The sequence below is a fragment of the Lampetra fluviatilis genome, chromosome 23 (genome assembly GCF_964198595.1).
Source record: "Lampetra fluviatilis chromosome 23, kcLamFluv1.1, whole genome shotgun sequence".
Taxonomy (NCBI): Eukaryota; Metazoa; Chordata; class Hyperoartia; order Petromyzontiformes; family Petromyzontidae; genus Lampetra; species Lampetra fluviatilis.
Window position 1 is genome coordinate 9,085,117 of NC_136297.1, and position 27,095 is coordinate 9,112,211.

Below are 27,095 nucleotides of genomic sequence, written 5' to 3' on the forward strand. Positions count from 1 at the left end.
GTTTCCGCCAATCGACGAGCTCCTTGATAGGTGTCTCCTTTGCAGTGGTCGCCTTGGTTTATGGAGCCCGGGCATGTGCACTACCATGTGTCAACCATCTCAAGCAAGGATGCCTAAGGGTGCAAGGACCTTTAAGAAAGAGGCCGCATAAAAAAAAGACTTAAGCCATGTTTATTTTATTTTTTCAAAGTGCATATCAAAAAAAATTTGTACCATTTACTGCAATTGCACAGTTTGTATATACATGATTAGTGTAATATTCAAATGTAACATCCAAAAATATACAAACATGAGCACATCTGTAAGTGTAAAGGCACTTAAAACAAGTAAAATCCCACCATTGGGCTACATGAGACACCAATATGAATTCCCTAGTAATAAAACAGCAACCTGGCAGGCAAGTTCAATAATTTTTGATTATACTGGTAGGAACCTGGTTACACCAGCCCACGGGATTATTGTGTCCGTCCATCCACCATGCATCCAAAAATGGGAGGGGCTGGGTGGGGGTTGGGCTGGGTGGGGAGGGGCTGGTCACCCTGTGGTGCCCTTATAAAACTCAACGTTTAACCTACTCACGCCGGCTTGTGCCCGCCCTCAGTCGGCCATATTTGCGGAATACGCCAGGCCATTGACCGAGCAACCCAACGTTCCTACCAGCTCCCTCCGCAGGAATGTGTTTTTATGGCACGTAATCAGTGTTTTGTTTTCCGAGTCTATTGGCAATGATGTACCTTAAGAATACCTTTACGGTAAGAGAGAACATTTGTTGAGACCTTTACTGTACAAATGTTGCTTGTCTAGCCAAGACACCTGTTGGTGCAGGAGTGAATATGCTTTGTTTACATCGTATGGAAGGAACTGCAGGGACTCCTCTACTTCACAGGTCGCAAACGGGTTTTGATTCCTTACCCGTACCGGGCCGCACCAGGGTCGCAAATAGATACCCGTTCCCTACCCGAAATGAGTGACAAACGGTTACCAGTGACTCACGGCCTACCCGTACCCGGCCGCACCAGGGTCGCAAACGGGTACCCCTACCCGTCCCCGGCCGGGTACGGGTAGCCGGGTATCGGGTAGGGTACGGGTATCCGGTACCCAGTTGCGACCTCTGCTCTACTTACAGTCGACTTAAAAAACTCGTACAAAAAAACCTGCCCGTATGTCCAGTTGCCTGTTTGGACTGAGAGTTGTTAGCTCAACCACCGGGTAAAAGATGGTGCTGGTGGCACCGACATCTGCAGAACATGAACCAGTGCCATCTACAGGAGATTATACAACTTTTAGTGTACATGCCGTACACCATGTTTGGAATCGCAGGAGTAAAGTTGTGGACTTACGTACAAATCGATTTACAGACCTCTGGAACCTAACTCGTTCGGAAGTAGAGTCGTCCCTGTATTGGCGTTTTATAGATTTTAAGATGAAACATTTTGATGTGAGAATGTGAATCTAGTATACTTTACTTGAACCTATTGTACATTGCTTGAACGTTACCGATGAACGCATGCTGGTCCCAAATTCAAGGCAATAGATGGACATTTTGTAATGTGGGGGGGGGGGGGGTCAATTTGTTGTGCAAATGCACTCGCGTGCACAAGCGCATGCGAGGACGTGCGCCTATTCTCATCTTCCACGAACAACGAGAAGAACGAGGCTCCTACCTCAATGTAGAAGTCCATACTTGACCGACATGCTTAAGGTCACATGAAATCGCCACTCTCCCCGAGCTTGTCTTTGTCCCGGTCGCCTTTTGGCGTTCTCTGGTCTAACACAGGTGAGACGAGGCCATAAAGAAGGCTGTCTGGTGTAGACCAATCAGTTTCAAAGACAAGGTATCAGAGCACGTTTGCATGTTCACACGTTACGTGTGTCTAATGCACACTTAATTCCTTGTAAAAGGTATCATTTGTTTGACCATCTGAACGCCTGTTTTATTGCCTGAAAAGGTAAAACCTATTATTTTTCATACTTTGATACTGCCAAAAAAAGGTCCCATGACATGATACACTTAAGCATTAAACGTGTGCTACCGTTCGGCACGAATGACCGTGTACAAACAATTGATTCGCTAATGACTCAAAAGACAACCGCTTCGTTCGCAGATTGGTCATTAATTTGCAGCTGCTGTAAATGACCGTACGAAAAAGAGACGGTATCGGAATATTCTCGGAAATTAAGTCCTTAAAATGCTGAGGGGGGGCGTGGAAGAATAATCGCGGTGAATTTAAAGCGTGAGATTTTGTAATCCGCTTGTTAACCCACTTGGGGTTTTCGTCACTCGCATTTTTTTTTTTGTGCCATGCGTTGCAATCTTGAGCAGTTGAATTCAACTCCTGGAGATGCCCCGTTTAAGACGCTTGAGCGAATAAATGCTCAGCAAGCAGCCTGACCTCACAAACCAGACTTAAAATTAAATTAAGGTGAACTTCTTCTTGGTTCTTTCGGTAAAGTCACGTAGAAGGGAAGAACCAAGAAGATGAATCCCTGCAGTCACGAAAGCTTTAAATCAAAATTTAAGGTGAACTTATTTTAAAACATACCCTCTTTTTGGTTGAAGCAGACCTATTCACACGGCCGACCTTTTCCCCATATTGGCCCTGGATATGGGCAAGTGCCAACTGTGACATTTGAAACTTCAAAGCTCAAAAAAGAAGAAACTTTGACGAGGCTTGCACGCACGGCTTCGGAAGTTAAGTGGCGGAGATTTCAATCTCATCCCCTGTATCTCGCTCGTGTCATGCACTCCTCACGGCCCTCACCCACTCCCCCCACTCCCCCCACTCACTTCCTCGCCCTCCTTTGCCATGCCGAGGAGATGCGAGGGTCGCCATGACCTGTTGGGAGCACAAATACAAAAACGGTAAAAAAAATATTGACACTTATCAACGCTTTCGAATTGAGATCAAAAGTATTTATGCATCAGCTTTGTCCGTCAGTATGTCTCTCATGAGGTGGGGGGGGGGGGCGGAATGATAACTCTCGTAAAGACGATCCCATAAAAAAAAGTTGCGTTGCTATTTGGGACTTGCCATACAGAAAACCAGCCAGACCGGTGAACGATCGGCCAAAAAATTGGGAGACCCAAATAAGAGCAAAAATGATTATTTACAATTATGCAACTGCCCGTTGGCTTTCGTACTAATGAAATACTTCCAAAGACAAGCACGTGTTGGAAAACATTACATAATCCAAGTGTATTGACGATTCTTCCTAACTTGTTTAGGCACTGAATCTAATCTCCACTGTTGCTCCTGATCTGGCGGTTTCAATTCCATTGCACGCCTCTAACACAACTTTGGCTATGCACTAAATGGTACAGCCACCTCACCGTGCAAAACGAGTTTTACTGACCCCTAAGAAAGGCGACGATAGTCGAAATGAGTGATTCTTATCCTGGGGTGCGAGATGTCCTTTCTGAGAACCAAAAGGGCTGCAGTCAAGGTTAATAACCACTGGTCTAAAGTCAACCCCTGATGGTAAAACAGGGTTTAAAAACAACAGATGTGTGTGTGTGTGTGTACGCATGTACAATTTAACCTCCACTGGTTAAGTGCCAAGGTGTGATGAATACTAAACAAGGTGAAGGCGCAGCCCTGCAACTGCTTGCTCACACCACTGTTGGCGGAAGGGCCTCCACTTGAGGGATCTTTAAAGAGTCCCTCTCCCAAGGTATTTGGGCGTTCTCTTCCAAGCTGGCTGGGCATCTCGGAAGAGAGGTGGAAGCACGAAGATTACCCCACCACAAACGACCTGCCAAATCGACTGCGGTGTACCCATTTATGCTACCATTGTTTTAACCGCCGTGCCAGAAGATCCAAGTGTTGACCTCTGGATTGCAAGTCCAGCGTGTGCACCATTACACCAAGACGACACATGCCATGAAATAAAAAAATGATACCTCTTATCACAGCTGGTCTGGGTTCTGTCTACAGGTCGGCGTGCCGTGGGATGGCATTGTGGCTGCTGCGGATTGAGAATGGTGCCCATATGCACAGTTGCAGCAGGGAGATGGTGGCCGGGACAATGCACAGCAGGCTGAACATGGCTTGGTGCAGCCCAGCCTGCGAGCTGGGGGGATGCGGAGTCGAGCAGGAACACACAGACACACGTCGCACACGGCCATACAGAAACAAGCACACAATGTGAACCCAGGTCAGTGTTAGACTTGGCACAAAGATCAGTACTACAGTCTGTTGCTCTCAGCATCACAATCCGTGGCCCGAAAAAGCAAGCATTTTTTTTTCTTTTTCTGTGTGCCATCCGCGCTTTTGTCTCAGATTTTTTGCTGAACATGGCACATTACAAATCTTGGACCGATCGTCTCAACATTGACAAGAGCTGTAGCTGTACACTCTGGTGCCTGGGGCAAGGTGATATCCTCACACTGCCCCCCCCCAACCCTCTCCTTCTGCTGCTGCGGCACCGACTCCACCCTCGGGAAAAAAAAGCGTAGTGACCAGCCGCCACTGTTTACTTCGTGTTCCAACAATTCAGCGACCCATTTTGGTGGCGCCCCTCTTGGGAGAGGCACCTGGGGCCGGCCGCCCTGCCCGTCCACCTTGCACGCTCACCCCGCCCTTGCCATGCTACGGCACTGAACACGGAATGGCAAAGGTACCAGTCAATGACAAACTCGGTTGAGCGTTCAATGCTAGGGTCGGTGCTATGCTTTAACACCGGGCAACTACATACACTTTCAATAAAAAATTATCTCGATGCTATCCTCCCAGAATACAGGGGACAGTGGTAGAGAAGGAGTGACCTCCTATTGGCTTGAGTTTGATAGGATTTTAATAGAAGGCCTAAATCTGCATTCTGGCGGACAGGGTTTCAACCACAATGTGAACAACCTGCAGTCGTATCTCTGTCAATCAAAGGCGATTAATTAGGATGTCCTTCCCGCCTGACCACTTGAGTAAATTCACAACTTTATAAATATCACACGAGGTGGCATTGTTCACGTGCACTGGTGAATGCCGTTTTATTATCGAACCTTAGAGGATGAGCAATTAAAGCGAGACACTTCATTGGCCGAAACTCGCTCAATACATACTTTTTGGTTTTTTCGGTAAAGTCACGTAGGTAAAAAATTAAAATAAATTAAATCACGACGTGTGTGCTTTCGCTAAGTTGTCCCCACCTGAAGAAGGACGCTTGTGTTGCGCCCGAAACGTCGTGATTTAATTTATTTAAATGTTTTACCTACATGACTTTACCGAACAAACCAAAGAGTATGAATCCTTGCAGTCACGAAAACTTCAAATCTCGCTCAATACTCTCTGATGTTGCTGACAATCAAGACGTGAACCTGCATGCACACGAGTGCCTCGAGCATATTAAGAGAGACGCGCAAATACGATTACTTAAGCAAATTATTACTTATTCTGATTACTCGCCTGTATGGACACCATGACAATAGTTTGGGGAGGGGGCAGAAGTGTCACCCCCTCTTCCAATTTTTACCGCTGGACAGAAAGAGATGGGTGGGCAGCGATGGGCAGGCCTTGGCGATGTCATCGGTAGCGTGGCTTGCGCAGGAGATTTCCCGACTTTGCGAAGCAGGATGTAGACAGCCTCGAACTTTTAAAGGGACCCCCGAAAATTAAACCGCTCAAAACGTCGGTCGACCACAAATTTTTGTCCATTATTCTACAACAACAAAAAATCGACGAATCGTTGTCCCAGCTCTACTTACACGTGACCGTAACCCACCTGGTGTCTGTTGTGCCAGCCATGTCTCCCAGGGTCTGGTAGCCATGCTGGTTCAGGATCCTGACCACCAGCATGGGCGCTAGCGACTGTGCTGGCTTGGTGAACAGTGCGTTGAGCCCAAACACCATAGATGAGAGTGGAGAGCTGCACATGCATACAAAGACAAAGAACCCCCAGTATAGCCTTTAGAGACTGTTGGGGCAAGTGCTGTTCGCGAAGGGCAGCATGGCATGCGAAGGGGTGGGTGGCCAGCACCACGCCCGACCGCCTTTGTGCACACACACACACAAAGGCCCCTCTCGAACTAGAGGCAGTTGGTGAACCACACGCAAAAACGTCCTTGAGCGCAATTTGGAAAATACAACTTGAGCTGAATATTTATAAACATCATTAGCTTTACAAATATGAAGCGGAAAAGAATCTAAACTAAAACAACACGGTGAGTCGATGCTAACATGAATAAAATTATATTGTTTTACACGGCTCATGAAAAATGGGCACAAAGTTGTTTATTATTATGTTGCTTGTTTCAGGAGAGTTCCGCCAAGCTTTGTTAGTCGGGGGCAATGTTGCTACGTGTAATCCCAAATGACTAAATTGCAGGAATTTTTTTTATCAGAATTGGGATATTGGTCAAAACTCGTTCGATTGTACGTGGGAGGAAATTGGGATATCCCGGAGGAAATCCATGCAGAACAGTGGGGTGAAACTACAAACTCCACGCAGAAAGGTACTCGAGAGTTGGGAATTGAACCCAGGCCCTTCTTGCTGCGAGGCACGATGAGCGTTACCACTGGGCCGCCACCCTGTCGCCCCTGTTGCGCCCTCGCTGAGTCCACGCACCTGCGTCGGTGGGTCCGGGCGTCCGCGTCGATGATATCAGACAAAGGGAGGTTGAAGAGGCTGAACACAGCCTGGGGCAGGACCCTGCAATGAAACACACGGAGCGCCACGGTGGTGAGATGTTAACTGCCTTGCCTAGTTTACACGAGGTCGTGGGTTCGATCCCGACCCTGACGCCTGTATATCTTTAGAGTGCGCATGTTCTCCCCGTGGCCACGTGGGTTTTTCTCCAGGTCCTCCGGTGTTCCCCTCCACATAAACATGTGTTTCAAGTATTTGGAGGCTATAAATTTCCACGGGATAAGCCACTTCGTCGAGCTATCATTGCTTCTGAAAAATATCTATATAGCTCAGTGGGCCTAACCTGGTAAAATAATAATAGTAGTAGTTAGTAGTACACAGCACAATTAACACCGTTCAGGGTTGGGAAGGGATGAAGTAGCTGTCACGTACATTAATTTAAAGCAACAAAATACAGCTTGCAACTGAAAATCAAGATTCAACGCAGAATTACCATTTCACTCTTGCTGTTGGTGGTATAGCGACCTGTGTGCTTCATCAGTTCCTGGAACTGATGAAGCTACCAGCTGCGTTGTGCCACGTGTTGTTTGGCACGTGGCACAACGCAGAAAACACACCGGCAAGGTGATTGGCGTTTGTTTAAAGAAATTAGGGGCCGTCCATAAATGACGTCACGCGATTTTTGGACGATTTTTGACCCCCCCCCTCGTCACAAAAAGTCAGACCCCCCCTCAAATATGACGTCACAAAGCTCTGCCCCCCCCCCACAAAAAAGAAATGCTTCAAATCGCTTTAAACTATTGTCATTGTAGTACGTATTTAATGTGGCGCTGCACTCTGATGTTGTAGGAGAAAACATTTATTAAAAAGTCTATTTAATTAAGTAGAACGTGTTGTCTATATTTATTTAAAGTTGCGCATTTTGATGTGACGTCACATTTCTTAACCCCCCCCCATCGTCACAAATGTCTGACCCCCCCCCCCCTAGGTGCGTGACGTCATTTATGGACGGCCCCTTAGATAAACCTCCCATTACAAGCCGACAGTAGACACGTCACTGTTTCTTCTATTTGCCCAGGAGATGGCGCAGTTTGATCATGGCTGACAGAACCCTACGGGGCACGGATGGGATTTCACCTGGGCTCCTCTCGCCAAGGAAGACCCACGCCTGCCAAACCGTGACCCGCACGTTTGACTGGCAGCATGGGATACCTGTCAAACCCTTATCAGTGCCCATCTTATTACAGACCAATTCCGACCTATACATCTCAACGTTCATCCTACAAAATCCCATCGCAAGGGAGAAACACAAATAGACAAAAAAGTTGTTTTGCTTGCTTGCATTGAAACGGCTGTACGCCGTACGGACCTGAAAACTCAATTTCCCTGTACAAGAATGCGGCATAGCATGGAGAGGTCACGCATCACGGGATGCATTCACCACTAAGCCCAGCAGTGGCATGCTAGGGAACCGCGATGGTTGAGATGTTAACTCCCTCACTACTATATTTTGCCACTGGTAAAAGAGATCTCATAGTGTAAATGCTTACCCCGAGCTCTCAATACTCTGATATTGCACTGTGTTTGAGTTGTACGCCTTCTGGTGTCATCTGGTCCAACACCAATGGGGACTAGGCTCTAAAGAAAGCCGTCTCGGGTGTGGACCAATCAACTTCAAGGACAGTACATATTATTATCATTATCAGAGTTGCTTCTTTTTGTTTGCTTTATTGACTACTTGTGTTGTGGTTATTGCAAACATGATGCCTTGAATAAAGGTGTCAGTTTTGTACCAGTTTAAAAGGGTAAAAACCTACTACTATTCCTCACCTGGTATGCAGGTCGCGGGCTCGATCCTGACCCTAACGCCTGTACACACTAGACTCTCGATTATCCCTGTGCGGTTTATCCGATTTGTGGATTAACTGCGCACCTGAGATTTTGACGTAAATTAATGACTCGTGGATTTTCCCTGAAGCCCAAATTAATAATCTCTTGGAAATGTCTATTACAAGTCACGTGCTTAAACCGAACAAATATGTGCTCCAGTTAATCCAAAATCCACGTGATCGCCTCTACAGTACAGAAGTTGCAACGCTTTACAACAGTGGGTGGAGTTTGATTGATGTTGATCGGTGTGGCTCTGCTGCGGTCCACTCAGTCTTCTGCGCGGGAGCAGGAAAGTGTTATCACTGAGCACGCGCATCGATCGGTTGATCGTCAGTATTCGTTAACAAACTACCTTTTCTTAACTTAAACATCATTTATACAACATATTAGTGGTTTTTGGTATAGAGATTAGCGGAAAATTTGTATTTTTGGATAATCCGTGATTTTGAATTATCCGCAGCCATCCTCCCCGTCATCAGCACGGATAATTGAGTCTCGTGTATGTTTGGAGTTTGCACGTTCTCCCTGTGGAGAACGTGCAAACTCCCTGTGGAGAACGTGCAACCGCCGGTTTTTCCTTCCACATTTAGAAACACGAGTTTAGATTATTTCGCCGCGCTACATTTCCACGCGATAAGCCACTTCGGTGAAGCTATAATTTGTGGCGAGGTCGCTTCTGAAAAAGAGCTACACAGAGCTTCGTGGGCCTTACCTGGTACAATAAAAACATTTGCTTCCCAGTTTATGCTCACATGTCGAGCAGCAGGAAGGCGGTGAGCGACACGTAGCAGGACGAGCCAGCCACGAAGGTGATCGTGGCGAGACACAGCTGAAGGACGAAGGCGAGAAGCAGCAAGCGGTAGTATCCGACGCGCTGCAGCAAGCCTTGGCTGCACAGCACCAGGATCTGTGGGCACAGACACGGGCGGTGGAGAGCGAGTACTCGGGGCGAGCGAATCGGAGGGTCACAGTTGGTGTCTGCACACGTTTGAGTGCTCCCAGTTTGGTGGTCGCAATGTTTGAGCGTGTGAAATTGGGTGAATGGGGTGAGTGCGTCCACGCATGAGTCAGCGTATAGGTGGATGAAGAGGGATTGGATGAATGCCCCGTGGAGATGAGAATGAATAGGCGGATGAGACCCACATGTACACAAATAAAAAAAACCACAACTCAGCCCTAATAATAATAATACTTTCATTTTATATAGCGTCATTGATGCTAATAAGATTCCACAATGCTGTACATTCATTATATATAAGGACCAAATCTCATTTACAGCCAGTACCAAGCAAAGCCTACTACCAATTAATAATTAGAATATTTATCTTTGGTTCTTTTGGTAAAGTCACGTAGATGAAAAAAAAAAAAAGGTGGAACAGCCACCTGATGACGGAAGCTTGTGTTGTCTCTGAAAAGTCGTGATTTGATTGAGTTATTTTCATTTTATTATTTTTATTATTATTTTTCTTTTTCATCTACGTCACTTTACCGAAAGAACCAAAGAGTATGGATCCTTGCAGTCACGAAAACTTCAAATCTAGAATTAGAATATTTATTGTTCCTGGAGAAATCTAATGAGCTACAAGGCTCGTTTTCACAGATGTCTCGTAGGGGCGGGTTAGAACGTTACAACAAACAATACAAAACCACGATAGTCATGCAAAGTATAACAAAGGTAAACAAATCAATTAAACTGACCCATGCCCATCATAGCAGGCAAATACTAATGAGGTATTAACCTATTCTTGGTTATTTCGGTAAAGTCACATAAAAGGGAAATAATAAAATAAAATAAATTAAACAATAAAATTCTCACGACGTTTCGATTGCAACACAAGCAATCATTTGAAAACCACAGCAAGAAAATTTGAAAAAAAGTGGCGTTTAAAAAAAAATTCTTGCTGTGGTTTTCACACCTAATGATTGCTTGTGTTGCAATCGAAACATCGTGAGAATTGTATTCTTTAATTTTCATTATTTTATTATTTCCCTACTATGTGACTTTACCGAAAGAACCAAGAATAAGAATCCCTGCAGCCACGAAAGCTTGAAATCGAAATTTAAAGGTATTAACCTATTTGTTCGAAGCGACCTGGCCACAAATTATAGCTCAACCAAGTGGGGTTTCACGTGTAAATACACAGCAGCAAATGGCACAAAAACAAAAAGCACAAGCAAATAAAAAAGTTATCACAACAAGGATATTAGTTCATTCACCAACACACATACACAGGGCATCTCAACGGGCCCCCCTCCCTCACCTGCGGACACATGAAGCCCGCTCCGTAGAGCACGCTCTGTGCTCGCGTGGGCATCGTAGCGGCGGGCAGCAGCTGCTCGGCAAATATGAGCGTGAAGCTGCTGGAGAAGGTGACGTGCAGGACTTGCAGGAAGTTCATGGCGACGAACAGAAGGAAGTCTCGCTGCCGCATGATCTGCAGCGACAGCGAGACGGCCGACGCCTGGGGCAGGGCTTTGCCGTCTGCACGCAGCAGGGGATGCAGTGCAGATGCTTTGCGTGAATGGACAGAGCTGCAGTTCATAGACGCAGAGAGTTCCGCGCCCTGCGAACGTGTTGCCGATTGGATATCCTTCGCTTAATGGGCAGGTACTGGGTGCTGATCGTGAGATGTGGTGGAGGCTAGGGGAGGCTTTCGTCATGGCTGACGATGAGAGCAAATTAAGATTTTAATCCTCGTCTGCTGTTTGTAGAAGGGAATACTCCCACCCCTGGGCTCATGAAATACGAGGGAGCACCGTTGCTATACAATAGGCCATGTTTAGCCAGCGCTTTGTCGATATACACACACGAAGGGTTCAAAGCTCTCTTCAATAAAAGGCTCACGGGTCTAATTCCCTGGTTAATATTTGGTTTAGCCAAATGTTCTAGATAAACAGCTCTAGAAAACACCAGGCTCAAAACCCCAACTCGGCTCGTTTGCATACAAGACCCAGCAGAAGCTAGGCACGGCACCTTTAAGAAGTGGAGTGTCTTGGGGTTCTGGGTTGCTGGCGGTGGCGTGGCTGGAAAGCTTATCAGTGGCAGACACCACATGGATGCCGGTGTAGCGCATGCAGAGCCACGCGATGCAGGCCGCCAACACGCAATACCACTGCATGGTGGAAAACACGGTCATGTTGTTCGTGATGAGGCCACACAACAGCACCGAGCCCGAGCCCAGGAATGAGGCCACCTGCCCAGACACGGAAGGCCATCGAAGAGCACGGTTACTTTTATACTCGCTTAAATTCAATGTACCAAAGGACCGAAAGCTTCATTAACCTTTTTTGCATCGAAGACCTGAATATAAAAAAAAAAATGTAAAAATGTTTTAACGTGGGATTTGTGCTGTGCCACTGAAAATGTGGTACTACGCCTCTGGTTTATGGTAGATGCTGCATTTTAATAATGCTCTGCAAGTGGGATAAGATGGCGACGGGCGTAGGGACAAGACAGCTGTGGAAATTAAACTGCCATTTCTGTCGACAAAAGCAAATGTGAGGATCACAATCTTTCAAAATGTTTAGACATATTCCAATGTATTTTACAAAAAATATATTCACTGTCAGCCTACCATAGGAACGTTGCCTGCTGGGAAGCTTCCCGTCGGCCTGTGTGCGAATGTCTGCCTGCGTCGGCGCATCTGCCGTATGCATGTACATACGCCGACCTTCTTTCGCATCACGCATAAGCCAACCGTGCTAATCGGAGGTGTTGGCGCATCTGTCTGCGTCGCACCTGGCTGTACTTGAGCAGCGTGAGGCGGTCGCTGTGCCGGCCGGAAATCTCGGCAAAGAGCGCGCACTGCGCCAGCAGCACGAACGTGAGCGCGCCGTCGAAGGCACACAGTGCCACCAGCAGGTGCACTCCTGCCAGCGGATCGCCCGGCCCATAGCCCCCGCTCCGCCACGGGAACCAGGGCAAGAGGAAGGCGACGGCGTAGAGCGTGGCGCCGTACGCAATGGCCAAGCGCCGGCTACGGCAGCATGCCCAGCTGCCCGTGTCCTGCTCGGCACCGTCGAGGGAGATAAATGAGGGTCGTGAGCGTGAAGACGCGCCCGCTCTCTCCGTGGTGTGCACCTCGTCAGGCGTTAGTGACAAAAACGTGGAGGTGGCCAGGAGGTTTAGAGGTCAGATCGCTGAGCTGGTGCCGCCGAGATCCTGGGCATCCAAGCAGTCGACTTTGCTTAAACCAGGTTCTGAAGTGTAGTGAATTCATTGTCTCAGCACGGTCACCAATGGCGGAACAAAACATGAATCACATCAAATTTGGCTCTGCGATTAATTTGGCCAAATTCCAGCAGGATAATAATAATATCGGTTTGACGAATGCAACAAACATTACGAAAAGGATGATAAATGGCCTCACCTGGAGATATCCGAACAGCGGGTCATTGACTGCATTCCACACCATGTACACAACCTGCGAAGAACCCAATCAAAAGTCAGCGGACGCTGAAAAACCAGGACAAATGGGAATATGACAACTCCAGAATGAAATATTTTACGTGTAAAATGCTGCTTTCGCAATGCTTACACGCATTGCCTCCTGAAACAGTCTGCCTCAGCAGCAGACCATGCTTTCCCACCTGATGATGGACGCTTGTGTTGCGCCCGAAACGTCGTGATTTATTAAATTTTATACCTACGTGACTTTACCGAAAGAACCAAAGAGTATGATTAAGAAAATAAACATTTATGAAATGGAATTCCCAAGTGCACCCCTAACCGATTGTTTTGCTTTCGCTAACGCCCGGGGGACAGAAGTACCTGTTTCTAGATTTGAAGCTTTCGTGACTGCAAGGATTCATATTCTTAGGTTTTTTTCGGTAAAGTCACGTAGGTAAAAAATTAAAATTAATAAAAGTAATATAAAAATAAAATAAAAATCACGACGTTTCGGAGGCAACACAAGCTTCCGTCTTCAGGTGGAACTGTCACAGCACGATAGCTGTATCAAGTAAGAGAAATTCCAAGAAAACAGTCCATGTATATATACTGGTTGAGGGTGGGAGGAGCCAAGGTAGGCCCTGGATATTATTATTGTGAGGTTCGGTGCGGCTGAAGCACGCTGTTAGGAATGAGCCTTTGTTGTGTAGACTGGTTGAACTCGGAGGTTCCAAGAGTTGTTACGGTGCGGCTGATGTAAGCAGTACCTGTGCTCGGTGAAAGTCGACCTCGGAGATGTGGTACTGGCTGAGGAACAGCTTGACATAGTAGAAGCTGAAGATGCTGTTGATGATACTGGCCCCGGCGGTGGTCATGGAGTACGCCAGGGCATTGCCGTTGAGCTGGCAGAAGCCCTTCATGGCTGTGCACTGCAAAAAAAGACCCGGACAGCACACGTGGCCAAACTTTACATATCACCAAGTACAGGAGACCCTTTTGTCAACATACTTCTGGGTCAACCCACGTCACCACCACAGTGGTCAGTGTGGATTTGTGAAGGCAGTGGAAACCGGACATGTGAGTAAATACGTACAACAGTACAGTGAGTTTTGCACCGTCCTCTGAAGCTCACCAACGTAACGAGATCGGGTGCATTGCGAGTGATTTGGTCAGAATCTGCGCTCCTACAACCCAGGTGCAGTAGGGCAAAGCTACACGAGCTCTCTCCTGAAGCCCTCTCATGGCCAACAGACCTTGATTGACATTGGCATTTAGCTTCTGAACATATTGCCATGCGCAAGGATAGAGTGGGCATGCTCACATGGTTCTAGATTTGAAGCTTTCGTGACTGCAAGGATTCATATTCTTAGGTTTTTTCGGTAAAGTCACGTAGGTAAAACATTAAAATTAATAAAAGTAAAATAAAATAAAAATCACGACGTTTCGGAGGCAACACAAGCTTCCGTCTTCAGGTGGAACCGTCACAGCCACGACTTGATACAGCTGTCGTGGCTGTGACGGTTCCACCTGAAGACGGAAGCTTGTGTTGCCTCCGAAACGTCGTGATTTTTATTTTATTAATTTTAATGTTTTACCCAAGTGACTTTACCGAAAAAAACCTAAGAATATGTTCACATGGCTTGGGATGCAGCAGATCCATCTGCGTGTGCATGATTGCCTACAGCAGGCAAGCCTCAGGGTTAGACTATCAAAAAGCACACGTCCAGTTTTACGGCAACTGTAAATAACTTTCGACTTTTTTAAGCTGACGAATGGAATTGGTCAAGCAAACCAAATGCATGTCCTTTTTGAGTCGTAAGGATCATTAAGGCTTTCCTGTGTATATAGCAAACATTATTATCCATCCTGTCACATACTAATAAATTTGGAGCTGACAAAATAGATCTCCCTAGAACTGGACCTACATCCTGCCTGCCCTTGGCTTACAAAGATAAATGGATAACTTGCTGTGTAGCTGGACAGTGCTCACAAGATATTGAGGACAATGTTAGCTCAGGTCAAGCTGAAGACTCTCTCTCTGTGCCCATTCCTTTGCCAGGATTCCATAACAAATTAAACGACGAGAGCCTTTACATACAATTCTGTGTTGAGACGCCTTACAAATATGCGACGACAAAAAAAAACTAACCTCGCTACATTTCTCACGCGAACTTCGGCCATTCTCGCAGCGACAGCAGCAGCAACAACAATAGCAGCAACAACTGCAGCAACAATAGCAGCAACAACATCAGCAGCAACAACAATAACAACAACAGCAGCAACAACAACAACAACAGCAGCAACAACAGTAACAACAGCAACAACAGCAGCAACAACAGCAACAACAGTAGCAACAACAGCAGCAACAACAACAGCAACAACCGCAGCAACAACAACAACAGCAGCAGCAACAACAGCAACATCATCAGCTTTTGGCTCAGCCATCGACCGGCATCGCTTCCAGACTGCGCTGCGTCCGTCTGGAACGTTCTTCTCCTCCCCGATATGAGGAAGCGACTGGGAGCTACGGTGAACTTTGTATTCGTCTACGTTGTAATGCTACACGCAGCGTGCTTAATAACACACCGTACACGGCCGCCTTTGTCTCCCCACGCTGCTGATCGTTTACACACCGCGCGAGGCACTCGACTTAAGGCCCCTGGGCCGCTTCAAGCGTTCGTCGCCGCTGTTGGCCGTGAGCGGCGATGCCCATCTCGTGTCACCGTCACGCAGGGCACTCACCACCATCACATCACCACCACCATCACACCACCATCACCACCCCACATCACCACCCCACATCACCACCCCACATCACCACCCCACATCACCACCCCACATCACCACCCCACATCACCACCCCACATCACCACCCCACATCACCACCCCACATCACCACCCCACATCACCACCCCACATCACCACCCCACATCACCACCCCACATCACCACCCCACATCACCACCCCACATCACCACCCCACATCACCACCCCACATCACCACCCCACATCACCACCCCACATCACCACCCCACATCACCACCCCACATCACCACCCCACATCACCACCCCACATCACCACCCCACATCACCACCCCACATCACCACCCCACATCACCACCCCACATCACCACCCCACATCACCACCCCACATCACCACCCCACATCACCACCCCACATCACCACCCCACATCACCACCCCACATCACCACCCCACATCACCACCCCACATCACCACCCCACATCACCACCCCACATCACCACCCCACATCACCACCCCACATCACCACCCCACATCACCACCCCACATCACCACCCCACATCACCACCCCACATCACCACCCCACATCACCACCCCACATCACCACCCCACATCACCACCCCACCACCACCACTCCACTCGCCATCAAAAACCAAACGCGGACTCCGCCACAAGCAGCAAACCTCACATCGCCTGCAATGCTTACCTGGTCCAACGCAAGCGCTTGCACCCTGACCACCACCACCACCACCCCAAACACCACCACCACAACCACCACCACCCAAAACACCACAACCACCACCACAACCCAAACTAATCACCGCTCGCTCGCTCGCTGGAAACCGGTGCGGGTTAAAACGCCGCCTTTGTATTTGCAAGCGCGCTTGGGGCGCCTCTCGCGCCAATGCGCACTACGAAATGCAACTCGGGCTGCGCGGGGCACCGCTTCCGGTAAGCGAGAGGTGCCAATGGAATCCGTAGAGCGGATAGGCACGAGGGACAGTTGCCGATAGAAACCGTACAGCGGATAGACACGAGGGACAGTTGCTGATAGAAACCGTACAGCGGATAGACGTGAGGGACAGCTGCCGATAGAATCCGTAGAGCGGATAGACACGAGGGACAGGTGACAATTGAATCCGTAGAGCGGATAGACACGAGGGACAGGCGCCAATTGAATCCGTAGAGCGGATAGACACGAGGGACAGGTGACAATTGAATCCGTAGAGCGGATAGACACGAGGGACAGGCGCCAATTGAATCCGTAGAGCGGATAGACACGAGGGACAGGTGCCAATTGAATCCGTAGAGCGGATAGACACGAAGGACAGGTGCCAATTGAATCCGTAGAGCGGATAGACACGAGGGACAGGTGACAATTGAATCCGTAGAGCGGATAGACACGAGGGGGACAGGTGACAATTGAATCCGTAGAGTGGGTAGACACGAGGGACAGGTGACAATTGAATCCGTAAAGCGGATAGACACGAGGGACAGGTTACAATTGAATCCGTAGAGCGGATAGACACGAGGGACAGGTGCCAATTGAATCCGTAGAGCGGATAGACACGAGGGACAGGTGACAATTGAATCCGTAGAGCGGATAGACACGAGGGACAGGTGCCAATTGAATCCGTAGAGCGGATAGACACGAGGGACAGGTGACAATTGAATCCGTAGAGCGGATAGACACGAGGGACAGGTGCCAATTGAATCCGTAGAGCGGATAGACACGAGGGACAGGTGCCAATTGAATCCGTAGAGCGGATAGACACGAGGGACAGGTGACAATTGAATCCGTAGAGCGGATAGACACGAGGGACAGGTGACAATTGAATCCGTAGAGCGGATAGACACGAGGGACAGGTTCCAATTGAATTCGTAGAGCATATCATTATCAGAGTTGTTTATTTTTGTTTGCATTTCGACTGCTTGTGTTGTGGTTATTGCAAACATGATCCCTTGTATAAAGGTGTCAGTTTTTGTACCAGATAAAAGGGGTGGGGGGTCCCCTTGTGGCCGACTGGGCCCCGATGCGTTGCATAACGCTGCCACATTTACTCACCCAAAGTCGCCCCCCTTGATCCGTATTGAAAGGATGTTCCCCGCGCCCCCCTGCAAGTATTTCAAAGCAAGAGTTGGCAGCGTGAACATTTCTCACTTTTAGCGGAGTACCTGCGCTGGTGTGGGCAGCTATCTACAAGCACAACAACGGAACTCTTTGTGTCGGCGAGGCGGCGAGAGTGTTCCACTGCAAAAATAAAATTAAAAATAAAGTTCAAGGGAGTCGATACAACGAAGTGCAAAATGTACCGGGTGGAATTAAACACATTGTCCTGCGGAGGGAGCTGGTAGGAGCGTTGGGTTGCTCGGTCAATGGCCAGGGTCAACGGCGGCGTGGTGTATTCCACAAATATGCCCGACTGTGAGGGCGGGCACAAGCCGGCGTGAGTAGGTTGAACGTTGAGTTTTATAAGGGCACCACGGGGTGACCAGCCCCTCCCCACCCAGCCCCACCCTCCCCACCCTCCCCTCCCCACCAGCCCCACCCTCCCCACCAGCCCCACCCTCCCCATCTAGCCCCTCCCCACCCTCCCCTCCCCACCCAGCCCCTCCCTCCCCACCCAGCCCCTCCCTGCACGACGAACGGACGGACACAATAATCCCCTGTGGGCTGGTGTAACCAGGAGGTTCCTACCAGTATTAACAATTCGCAATGTGTAGTCTCTAGCCCGCTCTTTGCGAGCAAATGGCTGTTTGTTATGATAATTTGGAGCACCAATTACTGTAATGTCAAAAATATTTCCGGCTAACTGAATTCATAGCCGAGGAATTAGGGGCATGTGAAAGCTTTGTGGATGCCAGCGTGCTCACTGCAATGACAATCTTCACGAATCTCGACGGATAAAAGGGTCGACTAATTAGCCACGCGTGGAAGCGGATCGTAACGCATCAGATTACGTTAATGAGACTCGTGCCACACAGCAAGAGAGCTTCTTATGTGTTTAGTTGGAGGCGAGAAGAGGTGGATTAGCGGTACAGCGAACTGTCGGAAGGCTGCGGAGTACATATTCTGGGTTGGGGGGGTTGACTCAGCCCATCATCCCTACAGGGTTGATACAATTAATACCACTTTGTGGGCAAGTCAACAGTGGTTGTTGTATGGATAGTTCGCCACCCCCGCTATATATAAATGCGGAATTTCCACCGCTTGCTGAGGGCTATGAGAAATAGATAACTTTCACACATGCAGTGGAGGAACGCTCTTTTGAAATTCAAATGTTCAAAAACCAGGTTGAATTATTATTTTGTGTTTTGTATTGTTACAAATATATTATCGAACTATGATCCAGAACAGATCCTGTAAAAAAAGTACATGTTTATTGCCTTTAAACATCACACAGTTCAACCAGCATTAATTAGCAAGCAGGCCAGCATCTCCTGATGAGACACTGAATATGAAAACTGCTCCAGAGTTTTGTTTGTGTTGAACAGACGCTGCTGCTGACGTGCACTGACTACTGAAGGCCGTCTGGTCGATAGGTTTTGTAAAATACTTTAACTTATAATTTTTTTACGTGCAGAGAAAAATGTGGTGGGAAGGAAAACGTAATTTCTTTGCCTATTTACATGCACTGTTTAAACAAAAACAATTTGGCTGCGCTGCGACAATGTCTGGAGGCCAACTCGTAATGCATGCTAATACCCCAATTACATCTCTTGATCCATACCATTATTTCATTTCCATTTAATTAATTTACTTGTATCTATAATCAAAATTAATTACGATATATTTATTCCTGTGCGAGGGAGCTTTGTTTTTGCAAAACTGACTAAACGCTGTAAGTTATTATTTTGCTAGATGGGCAATGTCGTTTTCTCATCTACGTATTTAGTTGCATCAACCACCACTGTGGCCTGCACTCCTTTAACGGACGAGGAATCGCAAAAAACGACACGAACTCTCTCCTGAAACGTTCCCGTCGTGGCCAGCAGATCTCGACGTTGACATTTACCTCCTGCACTTATTGCCGTATATGCAAGAATACAAAGGTTTCGATTTAAAGCTTTCGTGACTGCAGGGATTCATCTTCTTGGTTCTTTCGGTAAAGTCATCACGTAGAATGGAAATAATAAAATAATAAAAATAAAACATTATAAAATAATTCTCACGACGTTTCGGCCACAACGCAAGCAGCTCAGGTGAGGACGTCTGCTTGCATTGTGGCCGAAACGTCGTGAGAATTATTTTATCATGTTTTATTTTTATTATTTTATTATTTCCCTTCTACGTGATGACTTTACCGAAAGAACCACGAAGAATAGAAATGTTGCGATAATTATTTGTCGTGAGTACATAAGTCCAGTTAATCTCTTTTGCGAACGCTATTCATGCTATATTTTTTTCCCTGGCAGCCTATGTTTTTTACACCATTGGAACCTCATTTGCCAGTAAAAAATTATGATAATTGTTTTTTACCCTTCTATCTGGTAACAAAACTGACACCTTTTTTTACAAGGAGTCATGTTTACATAGACCACAATACCTGCGGTCATAATCACAAACAAAAAACACAACTCTGATAATGTATGCACTGTCCTTGAAGTTGATTGGTCCACACCCGAGACAGCTTTCCTTAGAGCCTAGTCTCACATGGGTGTGGACCAATTAACTTCAAGGACAGTGCACATTATCAGAGTTATGTTTTTTGTTTGCATTATGACCGCGGGTATTGTGGTCTATGTCAGTTTTGTTGCCAGATAGAAGGGTAAAAAAACAATTATCAGCCTATGTTTTGTTTGATAAAAGTTGCTGAAGGTCATTGTTTGCAGAAAATAAAAAAAAACCCTGGACATCATTGCAATCGAGATGTCCTATCTCACGGGATTGTCCTTAACCTGGAGGTATATTGACCTTCGGCGAACTGGCCACACGGCCTCCTGTGTGTTGTAGCGAGGCCTACACACAGAAGGGGTGTAACACGCGACAACCCTAACTGTAGCTGTGGTGGTGCAAGACGGACGACGATGATGACGACGACGATGACCACGATGACCTCTAATTAGCACGGTTGGCTACGTACGGTGCAGAAGACATTCATCATACACGAACACACATACATGACACACTTTGTTGGACACTATCGGCTCATCAAGACGAATCCTGGAAATAATGAAGCTGCCGCCTGGATGGGCGCAAACGCGCACGCTAGATTAATTTCACTAAATCATATGCCGAGAGCCTATGTTTTGTTTGATGAAAGATCAGAATATTCATCATTTGCATTTTCCATCCCCCTGGTCAAATCAATGCAGACGAGGTATAGGTGTTCCTCCGTCTCAAGGGTTTTTATTATCCAAGTGAAGTATTTTAATAAAGAAATTGAAGGCTAATATTCTCGGGAGCTGCGAATTAGAGGGACGTGCACTACAGAGACATTCTCAACCCGTATACATGGAAACGCACTTAATTGCATTAATTTCCATGGAAACCCATCATCATGCCTGCACTCAAATAAGAACACTCGGTGCTTCCAAAATGTGCAGGATGCGTTCATTCATCCTGACAAATTACAGCCTCTGCATACGTTCCTATCACGGTTTTAAAACATCATGGTCATCGTTTAAATGCATAAAATATCGCCTATTTAGCATGCAATGATTCGCTGCACAGCCATTCCATAAATAACGATCATTGAGGATATCGGGATTTGATTTGAGAATCGATTCTATTTTTGTTGTAATATTTACTCTCTGGCTTGCAATTTATTGTCGCCTTGGGGAGGATTTCATCCAGCAGTGGACGGACTGTGGCTATGAATGGTGATTAACACACACACACACAGCACTTGAACAGGGGCGGTTTCTTCATTAGGGCGATTGGGCGACGCACCACCAATGTCATTCAACCACAGAGTCACGCTAGAAACAAACAAGATGTATTGTAAGAGTCACTTTATTTTTCATTAATATTAAAGAAGTGAAGTTGCCTTTACATGCTTAAGCTGTTAATTTATCCATTGCATGGGTGGACCTTATCCTTATCAATCATCCAGACATTTGCCCCCCCTGAGAGATTTTGCAGGAGCCGCTACTGCACTTGAATATCACCCAAGATCTCTGCTACTGCTGCTGCCTGTGATGTCGGTAATAATGGTGCGCGCTTTTCAAACTGCATGCAAACACTGGACTCCCCTCCCCCCACCCCATCTCGTAAGGAGAGGTCTTTCCCCCGTAAGACGGCACTTCGCCAGCATTGCTTAAAAGTGTAGTGTAACAGCTCCGACTGGCGGCCAGAAGCAGCAATTGCGAGTGGACCCACCCAAGGGGAAGAGCTGGGGCAAAGGTCATGGAAGGGATAAGAACTGGGCCAAGGGTCGTGGAAGGGATCCATCTTGTGGCTCCCAGAATCAGCTAGAAGGTTCGAGAAGGGGGGCGTGGCCAGGGCAGGGCCGGGCCCCGCTGAAAGCGTAAAAGGGGGCTAGAGAGGGAGCTCGGAACTGTCTGTGGGAATCAGGGGTCGTCTCGCCGTGGAAGTCGTCTTTGTCATCGCCCGACGTCGCCACTGTCGCATAGTCAGCGAGCTAGCCAGTCAGTTGGCGCCGTCGAGCTTGATGGTCAGCGTTACATGATGTGCTCAGTGAATCGTGTGTAGTAGTGTGAGTACGAGTACTATAAATAAAGAAGTTGTCTCGACAGTGAGTGTCGCCGGAGACCTACATTACATAAGCAAGCCTGATTGCCCATGAGACATTCTGCGTGTTGATACCGGCCCGTGCAGAGTTTGCTTTGCCTCGAAACAATGCTGCTGGAATGACACACTCCCAGACGGTAGGCGGTGCACCCGCTGATGTGGACACGGGATATGTAAAGGGGGCATTGCCTACACTATGAGACCTCCTTTACCAGTGGCAAAATATAGTAGTAGGTTTTTACCCTTTAAACTGGTACAAAACTGACATCTTTATACAAGGCATCATGTTTGCAATAACCACAACACAAGCAGTCAAAATGCAAACATTTTTAGGTATTGCTTAATGATTATTTTGAGGTGTTAGCGCGGCGCATTCTATTCCCAGGGTCACCCCTCCCCTATACCCCTCCCCCCTCTCTTTCCCCCGTCTCTCCTCGCCATCTCTCTCCCGTCATTCTAGCTGTGGATAACTTAAATTCTTTTACTAAATTATTTTATTTTAATCTGAACAAAACGCTACCACGATTGAGGCTTTTTCTCAGTACGCATATTTACGCTGACATTTTTTGCACTCATTGTCTGTAACGCGACACGAAATATGTTTTTGCAATATTCTGAATGTCATAATTTTAAAAAAATGTTGTAGGTATTTAATCAATTTCTAAGCTGTAGCATTCAGATCAAAACAAACGTATCGCAGAAATGCTGTTTCTATAAAACAGCGTTGACGTCCCATTTCAGCGGCCCTACCCCGAGGGGCAGGAATAGTCGCCTTGAGACATTAGTGGAAGGCGCCTTAAAAACACGTAACATGTTCAAAAATGTTGAAACACTTCTGAGAATTTGCAACGACAATGCCACGAGAAATGCGCCGCCTCCGGGCTCTGGAGACCACCTGGAGAAGATTCCAGGCCACGCGTTGACAACGATGGCGAACAAGTGAAGCTTTTAACATTACATTTGTTCTCATGTTACAGCGTATCATCCGTTCTTTGTCAATTAAAAACGATAGTCCCATGTAAGCGTTAACATTTTTTTAAGCACCCTGTATTACACTGGTCAACAAAAAAAGTCACGAAAGTTCTAAAATTAAGATTGAACCACTTCTACGGGGAAGTTTTAAGCTTATTTTTTTTCTCTCTGGCGACTTGTTTTCTCTGCCTGTGTCCTCTTTAGAATGTTCACACTTAAATTCTAACTTAGTAATCTTTGAAATACGTAATCAACCAGGCTATGCGTTAATTGTGTGTTGACCGACCCTCTGTGTTGTATTACATTACATTTCGATATTTTACTAGGTTATTTAATTTTAGTGTGTCCTCCTGATTTTCAGGCTTACTTGCCGTGCAGCACCACGTCTGTTGACCACTCATTGATATGCAATTTTTTTCTCTAACCCCCCTTCCTTCTCTCTGCCTCCGCCCCCCCCCTGTCTATTTAAGGCCACCCCACAGAGACGATCACCCCTCTCTGTTACCTGTGTTGCTCCCGCTATGTATCTTGGTGATATCTGTCTGCTAATATGTCTGTCTATAGTTTTCTGGTTAGATTTTATGTCGCTATTTCATTATACCTGATGATGATTGCTTGTGTTGCAATCGAAACGTCGTATTCTATTATTTAATTTAATTTATTATTTTATCTTTAGACGTGACTTAACCGAAAGAACCAAATAAGAACTGACCCTGCTTTGATGACCACATTGACGAGGCTTCAGTGGGCGCAGGGTGGCACGGCAAGAGGGGCCCTGAGTTCGATTCCTGACCCGTGTGAATTAGTTTTTTCTTGCGCAGAGTTGTGACATTCTCCCCCAGTTCTGCATGCCATTCCTCCGGGTTCTCTGCCTTGCTCCCATACTAAAAGAAAGACTCGTACGATGTCTCTGATACTGGCCAAACATACCAATGGAACAAAAACGTCACCTGTAGATTACTCAATTTGAGTCGCGTGATAACGGTCTCATGGGTTAGATCGCGTAAACCCAGCTTAAATATACGCTGCCAAGGCTGGTGGTGTCCATTCAGACGCTGTCTTTCCGACAGACCTGTTTTTCCCGTGAGGACGGCTGCTTGCGTTGTGGCCGAAACGTCGTGAGAATTTTATTACGTTTTATTTTTATTATTTTATTATTTCCCTTCTACGTGGATTTACCGAAAGAACCAAGAAGAGAAATACGAATGTGTCATTAAACGGCGTAACAAAATCGACCCCATACAGCAAAACATTTGACAGCCCCCCCCCCCTATCCCCACCCTCCTTTAAAACAAGAGTTGAGACTCAGTGAATCCTTCCTGGCTAAACAAAATGTAGTAATTAATAATAGTACAAATGACCTCTTCCTCCAGCACCAACCCTTCCTTCAAGATGCACCCTTCTCATCTTTATCCTCCGCCCTCCTTAGCCCAGCTCCCCGTCTCTGCCCCCTCCCCCCCACCCCCATGTCCCTGTCCTAACCCCGTCACTTTGTTCATATTCATCTGACACCCTGTTCCTTTGCTATCGCTCTCTATTTAATCCGTATGCTTTAAGGAGGTCGGTCTTTAATGGGGTTATATTCCCAATTTTCTCGGGGTCGACATTGACCTTTCTCCTGATCCCATTCCTCCCCCTCTTTCCCATCACCCCCCCCCCGCTCTTAAACCGGTCGCAACGCAAACCCCCAAAACACCGTCAGCACGTGTAAGCCGAGCGGTGGTGGTCGTGGACGCCTGCAGCCCAGCACCGTGGAGGCGAGCATTGGTGGATCGCACAACGTGTTACCGGAACGCTCCCTTCCCGTCGGCGAGGTGCTACTCCGCTGGCGCGCGCCACGGGAATGCGGTATCGCAACAACAACAACAACAACAACAGCAACAGCAACAACAGCAACAGCAACAACAGCAACAGCAACAACAACAGCAACAACAACAACAACAACAGCAACAGCAACAACAACAACAACAACAACAACAGCAACAACAACAACAGCAACAACAACAGCAACAACAACAACAACAACAACAACAGCAACAGCAACAACAACAACAACAGCAACAACAACAACAGCAACAGCAACAACAACAACAGCAACAGCAACAACAACAACAACAACAACAGCAACAACAACAACAACAACAGCAACAGCAACAACAACAACAACAACAGCAACAGCAACAACAACAACAGCAACAACAACAACAACAGCAACAACAACAGCAACAACAACAACAGCAACAACAACAAAAACCCCGGGGGACTCCACCACTCCCACCTGCTCGTTCTGTATTGGATCGTGTTTCCCCCTCCGAGGGATCCGCTTTCCATCCCGCGCTCATTGATTGGCCGATACCACCTTGATATACAGAGGACCGCAGAGCGTGGGAAACTGTTGTCGCCGGCACACCGCGTGGGTGCCTCCCCGCTCGTTGTGGTTCCTCATCGCGCCTCTCAGTCGCTACTTTCTCTCCCTCCGCAAGGGTGAGCAGACACTGTGCGGCGCGTTACAAGTCCAAGTGACGATTATTATGATTATTTTGCGTCTGTGTTGGGTACGTTAAGACGTTTTGTGTCTGGACGCACCGGAAAATGATGCATGCCGAGCGTGATTAACGGGCGTAAATGTTACAAACCCAACGAGACTGGGCCATCTTCTTGGTTCTTTCGCTAAAGTCACGTAGAAGGGAAGTAATAAAATAATAAAAATAAAACATAATAAAATAATTTCGATTTAAAGCTTTCGTGACTGCAGAAATTCATCTTCTTGGTTCTTTCGGTAACGTCACGTAGAAGGGAAATAATAAAATAATAAAAATAAAACATAATAAAATAATTTCGATTTAAAGCTTTCGTGACTGCAGGGATTCATCTTCTTGGTTCTTTCGGTAAAGTCACGTAGAAGGGAAATAATAAAATAATAAAAATAAAACATAATAAAAAATTCTCACGACGTTTCGGCCACAACGCAAGCAGCCGTCCTCAGGTGAAAAACATAATAAAATAATTTCGATTTAAAGCTTTCGTGACTGCAGAAATTCATCTTCTTGGTTCTTTCGGTAACGTCACGTAGAAGGGAAATAATAAAATAATAAAAATAAAACATAATAAAATAATTTCGATTTAAAGCTTTCGTGACTGCAGGGATTCATCTTCTTGGTTCTTTCGGTAAAGTCACGTAGAAGGGAAATAATAAAATAATAAAAATAAAACATAATAAAATAATTCTCACGACGTTTCGGCCACAACGCAAGCAGCCGTCAGACCTGTTCTTCACCTGAGGACGGCTGCGTGCGTTGTGGCCGAAACGTCGTGAAAATGATTGTATTATGTTTCATTTTTATTATTTTATTATTTCCCTTCTACGTGACCTTACCGAAAGAACCAAGCATATGAATCCCTGCAGTCACGAAAGCTTTAAATCGAAACTGGGCCAGGCAATGCGAGTCGTTTGGCTGTCCCCGTCGGAACGTGGATCGCGGCATTGAAAGGCGCAAAACGAAGTGCGATTCTCCGGAGTGGAAGGTTGCCGCGATGGTTTTAGAGTGCGGCTCTGGTGCAAGAGGGCGAGCGAGTGTAAATCGAAGCTGATGTCCGTCTGGTGGCAGAGCGCCGGGGTCCCAGGGCTTGACGATTACCACTTAAGGTAATAGATAAGTTCTCTTGCGGCGAGCTTAATGTACGCCAGTTGCCTAATCGTTGTGACGATCCGATTACAGAGTCGCCTTCAAACTGATTTAATCCCTCGACATGTATTCTCCTCTGCAATAAACGCGTTACGGAACTGACAGTGCCCTCTCTCTCTCTCTC

General features: G+C 46.9%; 1 protein-coding gene across 4 annotated transcripts; it reads right to left on the reverse strand.

Moving 5' to 3' along the window:
• Positions 1 to 182: 182 nt before the first annotated feature.
• LOC144940736 (transmembrane protein 180-like) lies at positions 183 to 16,531 on the reverse strand. Of its 4 annotated transcripts, XR_013639163.1 has the most exons (12): positions 16,326 to 16,531; positions 13,627 to 13,788; positions 12,840 to 12,893; positions 12,209 to 12,475; positions 11,444 to 11,663; positions 10,731 to 10,951; positions 9,222 to 9,376; positions 6,559 to 6,642; positions 5,716 to 5,859; positions 3,902 to 4,071; positions 2,789 to 2,837; positions 183 to 1,768 (listed from the first exon to the last, which is right to left on the reverse strand). XR_013639163.1 is itself a non-coding variant. In XM_078867107.1 (11 exons), exons 2-10 carry the CDS (start codon positions 13,777 to 13,779, stop codon positions 3,930 to 3,932), a joined length of 1,440 nt encoding a protein of 479 aa, XP_078723233.1. In that variant the 5' UTR covers positions 13,780 to 13,788; positions 16,326 to 16,531; the 3' UTR covers positions 183 to 2,837; positions 3,902 to 3,929. The 4 variants fall into 4 exon arrangements, 3 of the variants coding, with proteins under 3 accessions (XP_078723233.1, XP_078723234.1, XP_078723235.1); XM_078867107.1 differs by having other exon boundaries at positions 183 to 2,837; XM_078867108.1 differs by lacking the exon at positions 16,326 to 16,531 and adding an exon at positions 15,493 to 15,508 and having other exon boundaries at positions 183 to 2,837.
• Between the last annotated feature and the right edge of the window lie 10,564 nt (positions 16,532 to 27,095).